General features: G+C 40.6%; 1 protein-coding gene across 1 annotated transcript in view; it reads left to right on the forward strand.

Moving 5' to 3' along the window:
* TRDN (triadin) overlaps window positions 1–12990 on the forward strand; it is a 205717-nt gene extending 192727 nt beyond the window's left edge. Inside the window, exon 38 of the mRNA XM_086632103.1 lies at window positions 12848–12990. Within this exon, the coding sequence (XP_086488229.1) occupies window positions 12848–12990 (143 nt within the window). The remainder of the gene's footprint in view (window positions 1–12847) is intronic.
* The last annotated feature ends 2748 nt before the right edge of the window (window positions 12991–15738 follow it).

Here is a 15738-nt window from a genome sequence, read left to right on the forward strand (position 1 = left end):
GTTTCAGGTGAATGGCCATTTCTTCAAATCCCTCTTGAACTTTAGGAAAGTAATTCTTCTAATGTAGTATTCCTTCTTGCTGAATCAGGACATTGCTTAGAGGACAGAGCAACTCTCTTACTTGTTTATCAACATAGATTACATTATTACACGTTTATCAGCTGGAAAACACGCATCCTGATGTTGGAGTGAGTTCATGTTTCCAGATTATCATTAGTATAGTCAAATCCAGTGGACAAATCATAATTATGTGATGCACTTCTTAATTAGTGAGATGAGAACTGACAGCAGATGCTATCAAATACTTTAAAGAAGCCAGCCTATTGAAGTCCTACAGTCTCTTTCTATTTTCCTTATTCCTAGAACTGTGTAAATTCAGAGTGAGGAAGACGTTCTAAATTAGCTTCATCCTTCATCGTAAGTAGCACACAGGCATAGATTCCATCCTCCTAATCATAAGTGCTTAAATAAGGGCATATTTGAACAAGTTCCATGGTCAATGAGAGAGAAACGTCTCAATGAGCTACTCATCCCTTTAAAATCTGAATTGCCTCCTAGCATCATGTCATGTGGCTAGAGCTAAATCCAGAAGGTAGTGCCTCTGGTGTCTGATTTTAAGCAGGATGAATTTGAGCCTATCGGAGTTTGTCAGTAGCATAGTTCAAGTATGGTCTCTTCTTGAGTTTCTACTGTCTCAAAGAAGTGCTGCTGTTCCCAGCAGAAAAGTTCTCACTGAGGAAGACAGATGAGTACACATAATACTACACACATCAAAAAAAAAATCCTTTCTTTAATAAAGATTTCAGTTAGAATGATAACTGAAATGAAGAAAGCACTTGTATCATTCAAACACCAGCTTCATTCTCATTAGCTGCTTAACTGCCTTATCACTCACTGTCCCTCTCCTCTCCCCTTCCCGCTCTTGTCCTCCGCTCTCCTCCCCGCCTCTCTCCATCCCGTGTCTTCACAGCTGAATAAATATCAGGTAGTTGATATCCATTCTCGTTAACATCATAAGATCCTTGGTTGTTTTTACCTTCTTTGGTTTTATATGGTTTTTTGTGTGCATAAATGAATATGTGAAGTTTAAACCAATCTTTTAGTGACTGACAGTTTGTTAGAAACAATGAGTTTAATGGACTATGATGTAATTACATTAGCTGAACATGCTGGCCATAGGAATGAGTCGACAGAGACCAGGTCACGTCAACATGCCCAGAGTACATGATCGGCACACAGTGCTTCCTATCAGGACACTGTCATTGTGGGGCAATGGATTTAAACTGAAAGAGGGCAGATTTAGGTTAGATATAAGAAAGAAATTCTTTACATTGAGGGTGGTGAGGCACTGGAACAGGTTGCCCAGAGAAGTTGTGGATGCCCCATCCCTGGAAGTGTTCAAGGCCAGGTAGGATGAGGCTTTGGGCAACCTGGTGTAGTGGAGGTTTTCCCTGCCCATGGCAGGGGGTTTGGAACTAGATCATCTTTAAAGTCCCTTCCAACCCTAACCATTCTATGATTCTATGATTCTATGATTGTTTATTAAGCAATAGCAATAAAATCCAATTCTGTATTGCTGCCCACCGAATACCACTGTAGTCTCATGTAATTACCAGCGCAGGTTGTGAAAAAATCCAGTGGATTTTAATAGACTTTGGATCAATCCTGCATTAATTTTTGATCCCTCTTAAATATAATTCCTTGAATAATTCATTCACTTGCTCCTATGTTTCACTAATAAAACACATAATTACACTACTAGACTCCTTTGAAAACTCAATGTTAGCAAAATTGTAAACTGTTTACTCTGACAATTGCTGTGCTTTTTGGAAGTCTCTGTATTACCACATACGTGTTGCACTGTTATATCTTGCAGAGTTTTATTGTTTAACAAAAACAATTTTTTAATGAATATTGGAGGAATGTCACGCTTTGGAGATATTCACACATTTATATGAGAGTTACATGGTTTGTGGGCAGTGACCATAACACGGAATAATAACAGTTTTCTCTAAAGATACAGCTTATTTATCCATTAAGTCTTCTCACAAGAAAATGCAAGAGCCATTTAGCAAAATACAGAATTTTTTGCTTCTTTAAATGGTTGTAAGGTGTCATCTCTCACAATCAAGCTAAAAGACAGAAATAATAAATTTAACCTTTTATTGCAGAAATTGGTTTTGTTAAAATAAACCTCTCATTCATTGAGTTTGTTGTTATGTTTCAAAAAGAGAACTGACTTTGATAAGTAACAAATCATAACTGGCTTTAACCAGTTCTGTTCGTGGAATCTTATATATTATTTTACTGTGAGGATTTTTTTCTCCTCTAATGACATTAAATATGACCAGAGTGACCTTCTACCACTATTGATTCGGTACATTTGCAACATAGTTTATACCAAGAAAGTGTTAGTAAAGACATGTACTACTGACTTTGTACTGATACTATTTTTGTCCCACCGATTGAAACACCAATATAGGTTGGTATCTCTCATGTATATGAGAGATATAACTGACTCGTATAACTGGAGTGCTACCATGGATGGCTACAAACTCTTCAGGAGGGATAGGAGAGGTAGAAGGGGTGGTGGGGTTGCCCTGTATGTAAGGGAAGATCTAAACTGTTTAGAGTTAAATGTTGGGGATGACCTAGTAGAATGTCTGTGGGTGAAAATCAAAGAGGGGCCTATGAAGGCGGATATTGTAGTGGGTATCTGCTACAGGCCACCCTATCAGGACGGTGAGACTGATGAGCTATTCTTTAAACAACTGGGGGAAGTCTCGCGCTCACTAGCCCTTGTCCTTATGGGTGACTTTAACCTGCCTGATGTCTGTTGGAAGTATAACATGGCAGTCAGGAAACAGTCTAGGCGGTTCCTGCAGAGTGTGGAGGACAACTTCCTCTCACAACTGGTTAGTGAACCGACTAGAGAAGGAGCTCCCCTAGACCTGCTGTTTGTGAACAGAGAAGGTCTTGTGGGAGATGTGAAGGTTGGAGGACGCCTGGGGCTTAGTGACCACGAGATAATAGAATTCTCAATTCTAGGGGAAGTTAGGAGAGGGAACACTAAAACGGCCAAGCTGGACTTTGGGCGAGCTGACTTTGGGCTGTTTAGAAGTCTGGTTAACAAAGTCCAATGGGAGACAGCTCTCAAGGGTAAGGGGGCGCAGGAGGGATGGTTACTATTCAAAAAGGAAATTCTGGAGGCACAGGAGCGAGCTGTCCCTGTGTGCTGGAAGTCGAGCCGCCGGGGTAGAAAACCAGCTTGGATAACAAAGGAGATTTGGGAACATCTCAAAAGAAAAAGGGATGTCTACAAGTCTTGGAAGAATGGGCAGGCATCCAGGAATCAATACAGGGAGGAAGTTAGGGCATGTAGGGAGATAATCAGGGAGGCAAAAGCCCAATTGGAACTTAGACTAGCCTGCTCCGTAAGGGACAACAAAAAGTCTTTCTATAAATATATTAATAACAAAAGGAGGGCTAAAGATCACCTCCAGCCCCTACTGGACTCAGGGGGTACGTTAGTCACTAGGGATGAAGACAAGGCTGAGGTCCTTAATGCCTTCTTTGCCTCAGTCTTTAATAATAAGGTCAGCAGTTCCCAGGTGAGCTGGCCTTCGGTGTCTGAGTGCAGGGAGGGAGAGCAGATCGAAGCTCCTGTGATCCAAGAGGAACGGGTCAAGGATCTGCTCCTTCGGCTGGATGCCCACAAGTCTATGGGGCCTGATGGTATCCACCCGAGAGTCCTGAGAGAGCTGGCGGATGTCATTGCCAAACCCCTGTCCATTATCTTTGGGCAGTCTTGGCTCACTGGGGAAGTTCCGCTGGACTGGAGGCTGGCGGATGTTACCCCCATTTACAAAAAAGGGCGGAAGGAGGATCCGGGGAACTACAGGCCTGTCAGTCTGACCTCGGTGACGGGCAAAGTCATGGAACAGGTTATCTTGAGTGCTATTAATGAGCACATACAGGTTAACCGGGTGATCAGGCCCAGTCAACATGGGTTTATGAAAGGCAGGTCTTGCCAATCAAACCTGATCACCTTCTATGACAGGGTGACCCGCCTGGTTGACGAGGGAAGGGCTGTGGATGTAGTTTTCCTGGACCTCAGTAAAGCCTTTGATACAGTTTCTCATAGTGTTCTGGTGGAGAAACTGGTAACTGCTGGCCTGGATAGGCACACCCTCCTTTGGGTTAAAAACTGGCTGGATGGCCGGGCCCAAAGAGTGGTGGTAAATGGGGCTAAATCCGGCTGGAGGCCGGTCACCAGTGGGGTTCCCCAGGGCTCAGTGCTGGGTCCAGTTCTGTTTAACATCTTTATCAATGACCTGGATGAGGGGATTGAATGTACCCTCAGTAAATTTGCGGACGACACCAAGCTGGGAGGCTGTGTCGATCTGCTCGAGGGTAGGGAGGCCCTTCAGAGGGATTTGAACAGACTGGATCGTTGGGCTGAGGCCAATGGCATGAGCTTTAATAAGGCCAAGTGCAGAGTCCTTCACTTGGGGTATAAAAACCCCAAGCATCGCTATAGGCTCGGGGAGGAGTGGCTGGAGAGCTGCCTGGCGGAAAAGGACCTGGGGGTGTTGGTTGACTACCGGCTTGATATGAGCCAGCAGTGTGCCCAGGTGGCCAAAAAGGCCAATGGGATACTGGCATGTATCAAGAATAGTGTGACCAGCAGGAGCAGGGAAGTGATCCTGCCCCTGTACTCGGCACTGGTGAGGCCGCACCTGGAATATTGTGTCCAGTTTTGGGCCCCTCGCTTTAAGAGAGATATTGAGCTCCTGGAGCGAGTCCAAAGAAGGGCAACTAAACTGGTCAAGGGGCTGGAAAATAAAACTTATGAGGAGCGGCTGAGGGAGTTGGGGCTGTTTAGCCTGGAGAAGAGGAGGCTGAGGGGAGACCTGATTACGGCCTATAAATACTTGAGAAAAGATGGTGGGGAGTTAGGGGAAGGGCTCTTTACATTAGTGATGGGAGATAGAACAAGAGGAAATGGGCATAAGCTTAGTCAGGGGAGATTCAGGTTGGATGTTAGGAAGTATTTCTTCTCTGAAAGGGTTGTCAGCCACTGGAATAGGCTGCCCAGGGAAGTGGTTGAGTCCCCATCCCTGGATGTGTTTAAGAATAGGGTGGATGAGCTACTTGAGGATATGGTTTAATGGGGATTAGGGATGGTTGGACTCGATGATCTCTAAGGTCTTTTCCAACCTAGAAATCTATGAATCTATGAATCTATGTATTTGGCAATTTTCCTGAGTGAGTTGGGACCACACACACTCATAAGAAATGGAGCAATCTTCTGAGTGTTTTTTGCTCACTATTGAGCATTATTTTTGAAATGAGGCGGTTTTATACTTTTAAAGTATAACTGTTTCATCTTCTCCAGACCTTGCAGTCCCATGATGCTTGAAAAAGAGCTGTTGAAGAGAACATGCAATCTGAGTTCTAATGGCTGTAATAACAATGTTGTTGCTAGTGTTTAACTCTGCTACTCAAACACCTTTAGTACTTTTTTATTAAATAACTTACTATCTGAAAAAAAAACTGATAAATGGATACGAAAAATTCGATTGTGTTTGCAAAGATGTGCAGCTAATGGCATTGTATCACAGCCACTTTGAAAACAGCTTTGAAAGCTACTTTCCAACCATTCTCCATTTTCTTTCCTTATTCAAGACACAAAATAAGATGTAAAATAAGTATCCTCATAGGATAATTTCTTCTTTTGTCTTTACTGCCTACACGTTGTTGAAAAAGATTCATCAAAAAAAAAAAAAATATAATTTTTGAAGTAAATCATGTTGTTTTGAATAGCCAGTATCTAAACATGGACCATATTGTGAGTTTAAGGAAACAGTATTTGGTCTTCTGCATAGGCCCTCTGCATTCCGCTTTGCTCTTCAGAGAAATGAGTTTAAATTAAATGTCAGTTGCACAGTGTCGCTAAGCACAAAGACTTACAGAATCACAGAATGGTTTAGGTTGGAAGGGACCTTAAAGATCGTCTAGTCCCAACCCCCCTGCCATTGGCAGGGACACCTGCCACTAGATCAAGTGGCTCAAAGCCCTATCCAACCTGGCCTTGAACGCTTCCAGGGATGGGGCAGCCACAACTTCTCTGGGCAACCTGTGCCAGTGCTTCACCACCTTCATTGTAAAAAATTTTGTCCTAATAGCTAATCAAAATCTATCCTCTTTCAGTTTAAAGCCATTGCCCCTTGTCCTATCATTACATGCCCTTGTAAAAAGTCCCTCTCCAGCTTTCTTGGAGGTGCGTTTAGGTACTGGAAGGATGCTAGAAGGTCATCTTAGAGCCTTCTCTTCTCCAGGCTGAGCAACTCCAACTCTCTCAGCCTGTCTTCACAGGAGAGGTGCTCCAGCCCTCAGATCATCTTTATGGCCCTCCTCTGGACTTGCTCCAACATGTCCATGTCTTTCTTGTGTTGGGGTCCCCAGAGCTGAACGCAGTACTCCAGATGGGGTCTCACAAGAGAGACCAGAGGGGCAGAATCACCTCCCTCGACCAGCTGGCCACACTTATATCATAGAATCATATGATTTAAGATTACACTGTTCTTAAATAGCTTGGTACAAGGAGCAAGTCTAATGAGGCTTGAATATTCTTCATTCTTTCTATTTGTGTTAGAAAGTGTGGAGGCAAAATTTTGTGATATTTAGGAAAGATTCCACATCACTTCCCCATCTGTCTCTCTGGTTTCTCTGGTCAGTGTGTCACACTAGAATTTTACTGCAATGTTAAGGGAAAGAACTCAAACTCTTTGATGGGGACAGAAGTAGAGCAAGGGGGTAAATACCTGCTTCTCTTCTTTGTCCTTCAGTAACTGAAAAAAAGTTCAGCTCCCCAGTCATTGGAACAAGTTTTCTTTGTTCTTGCTTGGTCAGTTTTGAATGCTGAACAAAAACACAGCATGCACATTCTTGAGAAACAATCAGAAAGAAATTACTGCAATTTTTAATATTTTCCACGTAATTGTAATTAGTAATCAGTTGTTTCTAATGCTATGATTGCCTGAATTTTTGCGCTTTGTTGAATTGTTTAATTCTATTAGGAAAGGCTCTAAGTAAAGAAATTTGATTCAAACTAGAAAACACTGGTAATAAAATTATTCCCTCACACATTCCTTGTATTTTTTCCCTAATAACCAAACTGCTATTGCTAAAAGCTACTGCTTTTTAATGAATATTTTATTTGGTGACTTGCCTTAAAACAGCTATCTGAGCCTTGTAGACATGAGATTTTAACTGTTGTAACACAAAAACAGGAACACTTTTACATTCTTTAGGATTCATAAATTTTATAACTTTCTAAATTTCCTACCTCTTTTCCTTATAAGATTATTTTTTTAAAAAGACTATAATGAAAAAATCATTCTTTTTGTTTGTTTGTTTAGATCACCATAATTCATAGATTCATAGATTCATAGATTTCTAGGTTGGAAAAGACCTTAGAGATCATCCAGTCCAACTGTCCCTAATCCCCCATTAAACCATATCCCTAAGTAGTTCATCCACCCTTCTTAAACACATTCAGGGATGGGGACTCAACCACCTCCCTGGGCAGCCTATTCCAGTGGCTGACAACCCTTTCAGAGAAGAAATACTTTCTAACATCCAACCTGAATCTCCCCTGACTAAGCTTATGCCCATTTCCTCTTGTCCTATCACCCATCACTAATGCAAAGAGCCCTTCCCCCACCTCCCCACCATCCCTTCTCAAGTATTTGTAGGCTGTAATCAGGTCTCCCCTCAGCCTCCTCTTCTCCAGGCTAAACAGCCCCAAATCCCTTAGCCGCTCCCCATAAGTTTTATATTCCTTACGCAGAACTCCCATTAATTGCTTGAGTAGGCACCTGAATGGTAGTTTGGTACTTTAAATGGTAGAAAGCTACACCTAAGTAGTCTTCTTTATAATGATACTAAATTATATTAACCCAGGAGAAGCTTTCATGAAAATTATCACAGGGTGCTTGGACATCCTTGGAGTTTAAATATTTTCCCAACTTGACCACACACAGCTAAAGGAGGAAATGAAAATTGTTTCTCCTCTTTAGCCCCTGAATTATCAATTCCCAAACCAGACATCCTGCTTAAGTGGAGCTAGAGCCTATCATTCTTTGGAAATTGTGGATCAATACATTGGAAGCCACACTCTTTTCCAGTGTCTCAGCACCTTGACTTTTACTATACGAGCAGCTGACTTTGTTTTGCTTAACAAGTTAGAACATGTTAACCTAGATCACCAAAACAAAATTAATAATCTTTAAACAATCACAGCAATTGGGAGGTGCTTGAGGACTGGCAGAATGCAAATGTTGCTCCTGTCTTCAAAAAGGGCAAGAAGGACCCAGGAACTATACAGTGGTAAACCTCACCTTGATCCCTGGGAAAGTGATGAAGCAGCTAACCCTAGAATTGCCAGTTACGTGAAGGACAAGGTGATCAGGAATATTCAGCACAGATTCACAAAGGGAAGTCATGCTTGGCCAACCTGATAACCTATGAAGAAATTAGTGGCTTGGTAGACAAGGGGACAGCAGTGGATATTGCTTATCTTTACATCAGTAAGGCTTTTTACACTGTCTCCCATAGGATCCTCATAGAGAAGCTGATGAAGTATGGGCTGGATGAGCAGACAGTGAGGTGGATTGAAAACTGTCAGGCCCAGAGGGTGGTGATCAGTGGCACGAAGTCTAGTTGGAGGCCATTAACTAGCAGGATAACCCAGAGGTCAATGTTGGTTCTATTTAATATCTTCATTAATGATTTGGATAATGCAGTAGAGTGTACCCCCCAGCAAGTCTGCAGATGACACAATACTGAGGGGAGTGGCTAATACACAGAGAGGGTCATGTTGCCATCCAAAGGGATCTCAACAGTCTGGCTTCCTCCTTTGTGCTGAAGAACTGAAAGCACCAGGAGAGTGCTTTTGCAATATTCCTCACATTTCTTGAAACCTGTGTGAGATGCATGTCACTTAGAAATCAAGAGCACACATAAGCTCTGAGGAATATTTGTATAATTCATTGGATAGCTATGGAATGAGAGAGCATTGGAGAGCTGTTCACTCTTGACCAGACCTGAACAGCTTCATACAAACCCTGAATCCAGGGAGGTTTTTTTATTTCTCTGATTTCAGGAGCTCATCTTGGCTGTTCGTACTCCAAATGGATCTCCATCCAGGCAAAAAATCTTTTTAAAAGATGAAAAATAATTTAAAAGATTTCTATCTTTTTGTGAGGGAAGAAAGCGCCCTTTCCTTTCACAAACTGAAAAACAAAAAAGTAAATCCTCCCCCTCCAGCCTTTCAGAAACGAGTCTCAGGTATCAGATGTCCTTACATAACAGCATTAATTACAATTTGTTTAAAACACATTTCTATATTTTTCCAGTATTGACTTTTTTTTTGTTTTCTCAGTAATATTCATAAGGAAATTTAAGTAATTATATGAATTCTCATAAACGACATCCTAAACAAAAGCATAAGGCCAGATAGATAGCTTCTTTTTGTCTCAGCTTAGCTGACAAAAGACATCTAGTGCTAAATCACACATTTTTCTCCTACTGGTGGTTTTTTTTTTTTGGTAACATTTGTTCTGAAGATATGAGACAATACATTGAAAGTGAGAACCGTCTTCAGTTTAAAAGACACATTCTGTATTCACATTGAATGTGGGAATTACAAAGGCAGAATGGGATGAGTTATTTCATGCCAAAATTCAAATTGTTCTCCTGGCTGTGGCTTGTATCATAACACTGTTGCAGATCCTGTTACAGACTCAGTTCCAAAGATGTTGGTGTTTTCTGAATAAAGTTTTTATCTGCATGTTTTGCAGCTAAGGTTAGCATAATAAAGCAGTCTAAGAAGGGCAACGTGAAAAGGTACAAAGCAAAAAGTGTCGTTCTGAAACCATTTCCTCCTGCATAGACTTACTATACGGGCAGCTGACTTTGTTCTGCTTAACAAGTTAGAATATGTTAAAGACAGATCATTCAGTTTACAAAAAGTGTGAATCTCATCAGCAATAAAGAAGAAAAACAATATATGAGATTCCAGAAAATATATAAAAAATAAATAAAAATACAGCAGACATTTGCAATATGTCTGCTTCAAAGCTCTGGTTGCTTGATTAAGTAAAATATAAAAGATCCAGCCCAGCCAGGCATGCTGATGAAATTTCATTTTATAAATTAGTAATTTTGTAAAGGGAGAATTAATAAAAAGCAATCTAAAAAGACAGTATAGCAGAAAAGGTCTTCATTTGACTATCACCCAAAACCTGAAAATGCCCTCTTTCTGTAGCTACATTTGGAACCTTGCTTGCCAGATCTGTTAAAGGAGTTAGTCAATAGGACCCCCTGGGAAACTGCCCTCAGGGACAAGGGTGCAGAACAGAGTTGCCAGATCTTTAAGAACACTTTCTGTAGAGTGCAAGAGCTCTCAATTCCTAGGTGTAAGAAATTAGGAAAGGAAGGCAAAAGACCGGCATGGCTGAGTTGAGAGTTGCTGTTGCTGTATGTCGCTGTTGAGATGGACATGACATACACAGGTTCAAGCAGTACTGATTTATTATATAATTAATTAATCCCCCCTTGCAAGTTCCAGCACGCCTTTATACTAATTCTGACAGTGCACGCAACATAAGCAATTAGGTGGTTGGTTAACTACAGCGGTTCACGCGCCTTAGCCTAATACATGATTGGTGATCACGCACTCTACATAACTTAAGCCAAATTCATTACATTACACAATTAGTGCAAAAACACAGTCCAGTCTCTTATCATAGAGTTCCTCCTTATCTTATGGCTCCCTGGCTCTCCCAGGCACCTGCAAGTTGTTTTCCACTTCTGTTCAGGGAGTTTTCAGATCTGCAGGGGTACACAGCAATTTCTACAAGGCCAGTTTCTTCATCTTCTGTCCTGGGATCCGCGGACCAGCCGTAGTTCCCACAAGTTGCTGATTAAACGAAAGGGCGAGAAGGAAATGCACAGCCATTGGAATCAGGAACAGGTATCTTGGGAAGAATATAGCGACGCTGCCTGGCCGGGTAGGGATAGGGTCAGGAAGGTCAAGGAGCTGAACTTGACAAGGGATGTAAAGAATAACAAGAAGGGCTTCTACAGGTATGTCAGGCAGAAAAGGAAGGTCAAAGAAAGTGTACAAGACTGGCAGACTGATAACAACGGACAAAGAGAAGGCTGAGCTACTCAACAACTTTTTTGCTTCAGTCTTCCCTGGTAAACTCTCTTCCCTCACCTCTTGAGTGGATAGATTGGAAGACAGGGACTGAGGGAGCAAAGTCTCTCTCACTGTAAGCTCAGGTTCATGACGACCTGAGGAACCTGAATGTATATAAGTCTACAGGATCTGATGAGATGCATCAGAGAGTCCTGAGGGAATTTTCTGAAGTATTTGCCAAGCCATTCTCCATGATATTTGAGAAGTCATGGCAGTCAGGTGAAGTCCGTCATGACTGGGAAAAGGGAAACATTGCACTCATTTTTAAAAAAAGGGTAGAAAGGAGGATCCTGAGAACTATAGACTTGTCAGCCTCGTCTCTGTTCCTGGCAAGATCATGGAACATATCCTCCTAGAAGCTATGCTATGACATATGGAGGACAGGGACGTGATTCGAGACAGTCAGCATGGCTTCATCAAGGGTAAGTCCGACATGACTGACTTAATGGCCTTCTAGGATGGAGTGACTGCATCAGTGGACAAGGGAAGAGCTATGGATGTCATCTAACTGGAATTCTATAACGCCTTTAACACAGTCCCCCACAACATCCTCCTCTCTAAATCAGAGAGATATAGATTCAATGGATGGACTGTTCAGTGGATGAGGAATTGGTTGGATGGATGGTCACATTCAGAGGGTAGTGGTCCACCACTCGATGTCCAGATGGAGACTGGTGACAAGTGGTGTCCCTCAGAGGTCTGTATTGAGACCAGTACTGTTTAATATCTTCATCAATTATACAGACAGTGGAATCAAGTGCACCCTCAGCAAGTTTGCAGATGACACCAAGCTGAGTGGTGTGATTGACACACCTGAGGGATGGGATGCCATCTGGAGACCTGGACAAGCTCAAGAAGTGGGCCCATGTGAACATCATAAGGTTCAACAAGGCTAAGTGCAAGGTCCTGCACATAGGTTGGGCAACATCCAGTCTCAATACAGACAGGGGATGAAGGGATTGAGAGCTTTGACTTAGGTCAATTCCATCTGTGCTAAAGTATGTGTTCTTGAAAGCTTTTAAAACATAATAAAAAGTGTGACTACACGGGCTAATACTCAACAATTAAAAAGGAAAAAAGCTCCCTGTTTATGACAGACTAGGAAAAAGGTACTGTCACTTATGATGCCTTTATTCAGAATAAAAGACAATTCATTTGAAACCTAATAAAACATGTCATTATCACTATTAGATGTGAGTCCTTCTGGAGCTGTTCAATGTATCTGAAAGTGACTGTGAAATATAAAATCAGAAAATATATGTGTGAATTTTGGGGACTATCCCAAAATGCAAATATTCTGAGAAGTAGGACTGTAACACCGAGAGAAGTAATAGATTTATATGTGAATTTGTTAATAATTTCTAATCTTGTGTTACAAAGATGTCTCATTGAACCTTTTAGCTAAAATCTTGTTGATATGTAGAACCTGGCTTCTGATCATACTAAAGATTTGTGTCGTTATAACTCACTTAATGGGAATGAAATTATACAGATGATTTCTGAAAGAACGTGGAATAGACTCATGGCCCCAGTTTGGAAGCCATAAACTTTAACCATCTCCTCCTTGTTTTTCCCTAGCTCCTGTCCGCTACTTTCAATGTGTCTTCCTAAATGGACCCAATGGATTTGGACTGCAATTTCCCACTAATCCCCCTTCAAACAAGGAAGAAAAGACTCACTCAAAGACTTCGAAGAGAAAGACAAGGAAACCAGGGCAGTAGAGAGACTGAGTCCTGTGATCGCTCACATTTTGCACTTTATCTTTTCTGCTGAGGTCCACAGTAGTTACAGTGGTTCTTGTCATTACGAGAATTTGATCCACCTGGACACATGCACCTGGAAAATGTTTCCATTGGGGCAGAGGCAAAACAAGCAGTAATAAACTGTGTTTGACAAAGCTAGAAATGTAAAAGTGCCCCCTTTCTCAAGGAAAGGCTGCAATGCTAACAAAGCATTGGCCTGATTGTGTGTGTGAGCGTGTGCGTGTGAGTGTGTGTGTTTTCCTGCCTCTTTTGCTCTCCTTGTTTTTCTTTACCTGCTCAGCATTGAAGTGAGTCTGTTTTCCATTTAATCTTATCTAGAGAATGAAAGATTGAATATAGCTCTTATATCAGCAAGATTGCAAGACTACCTGCGATCCTAAATCATTTCTTCTTAATGTTCCATCAAATTGCTGACAGGAAAAAGCCTTACTAAATCATGAAAATGTGCTCTGTGGCTGGTGCTATTTTTATGTCTCATTGACCAGTGTAGCCTGAAGCTCACACTTGCTCTGAGCAGTTCAATATGCTATCAGTACATTGACTTCTCAAGTCATGTTAATGATGAATATGTCTATTTAACTTGAACAGTAAAAGCATGCTCTATTTGCCCTACCTGTTGGTGAAATACAAACTCCTCACTTTCTAAAGCCCAAAGTGAGCGGAGAAAGTGAAACAACATGGCAAAGGTGAGGAGAACCAGTGTTTTACCAACATGAAGGTCCCAAGAAATAAATAACATAATCTTAGTACTTTTACTTTTCATCTGTGGGTAAATCAGTTTGACTTGCTGTGTAGATCATGTAAATGGGGAATACACCAGCCAACCATTTGCTATTACTGTAAGTCAGATGAAAAGCTATGATGTGAGATGCCACTCAAGAAACTAAAGCAACCCAAATTTCCAATAGGTAAACATGCCAATTTGATGTAATCTTATATCAGTGAACAAAAGAAAAATAAAACACCAAAATCAAATTTAAAAAAAACAAACAGGAGCATATGAAATAATTCCAGTAGCAGATTTTACTAGATGAAATGAAAGGACTTCCTCGCAGCACACTACTGTTGATATCTTATAGATGAGAACTGGAAGTAGATACGCCAATGCTCAAACTTCTTTTGAGCATTTCTGTAGAAAAAATGGATTTATTGCCTTAAGAAAGAGATGGGATGGCATTTGATCCATGTGAAGGTACATGACTGAAAACTGGCATGTCCATTGTATGTACGTCTGGCAATGTAAATAATCATGCGTTTTTGCAAGCTGCTATTTGTTTGTATTTCCTTACTATATTTTTGCATTTAATCTGTGAAATGTACAGTAGTGATCTTGGTTATATAGTTACCTGGTGAAGCAATGTGATGCTCTTTGTACAACCCAGCTACATGTAGAGTCTGATCACACCAGTAGATCTTTTATTTTTAGCATAGTTCAAGACAACATCAGCCCCTTCCCCCATCGCCTCCCTCTGACAACCTTAATCAAATAATTGACATTCACAAGCTTTGGACAACTGAGTCTTTGACAGGTTAATGCAATTCAGAAAGTTTTGCTGTTACACTGCTGGGTCAGGTTGGAACTCTCTGATTACCGGCCTTGGCCTTACACAAACTGAGTTCTTGGTTGTAATTGCACTCTCGTATTGCACAGGGTCTGTGCTGCAAAAACTCTCATTGCAACAAGTCATCTAGACAAAGAGGTAGGAACAGGTCCTGCCCTAAGAGTAGCTCTTCCTACATAGAAACACACTGTAGATAAAAGTATTATTGATGGGTGAATGCCTCCACTGTCACTGTGAAATCTGCTCTGGAGACAGAGTTGTGAATGAAGAATATTTATGGTAAAATGACAATCTTTAATTTTCTTTCAGTGGGTCTTTTTGTATTTATAGTGATTTTTTTTCCTTCCCAGCTTCGGATTTTGTATATATTATTAAGGATGTTAGTGCCCTAGGTTTTTATTGTGAAAGCTCTCTTAAAATGAGTTTATAACTTTCTGAAAATGAGTTAATTTAATTCAAGACTTTATCTAATTCAAATAATCAGGACAAAAATTTAATATACTATAAGCCATTATTTTTTTCAGCCTCTTCTGACAAAATAAATTTTGTTCATTATAGTTAGCTTTGATCCTTTCTTCCCATTTGAGTTGGGAGATGACAAGAATATGTTCCAGATCTCATTTTGATAATGTTTCAATTAGATATCCAAAAGCTTTGAGTATATAGACCATTGATATCATTGAATAAGTGATATAAAATCAGTCATTTACTGTTATTTCAGTACTGTTATCTCGGTCACTGCCTCGAAAAACAGGAGAAACAAGTCCATTCTCAAAGTGGCAAACATTCTTCTCTTTAAATTCACCTGGAAACTAACAAAATTACTTGAATTGCTTGGTTTTACTCAAATTAGTCTGAAATATTGCAAAATCATATGCTGATTGTTATCCATTTTGGAAAATAAAGAATATAAACCTTGTTCCAGTGGCTGTGATATGTTTTCCTGTGAATCCAAAAGTGAAGGACAAGACTTTACATATGTAAGTTTTCTGGGTTTACATATGTAAGTTTTCTATCCTTGCTAATTATATACAAATCTTCTGAACATAAAGACACAGCATTTCTTATAATTAGGCTGCAAAAACGAAACATTTGGCATTGTATTTATTTCTAATGAGCTTTTTGCAATACTTATCTAGTTTTT

Source organism: Tauraco erythrolophus, chromosome 2 (genome assembly GCF_009769465.1).
Source record: "Tauraco erythrolophus isolate bTauEry1 chromosome 2, bTauEry1.pri, whole genome shotgun sequence".
In the NCBI taxonomy this organism is placed as follows: domain Eukaryota; kingdom Metazoa; phylum Chordata; class Aves; order Musophagiformes; family Musophagidae; genus Tauraco; species Tauraco erythrolophus.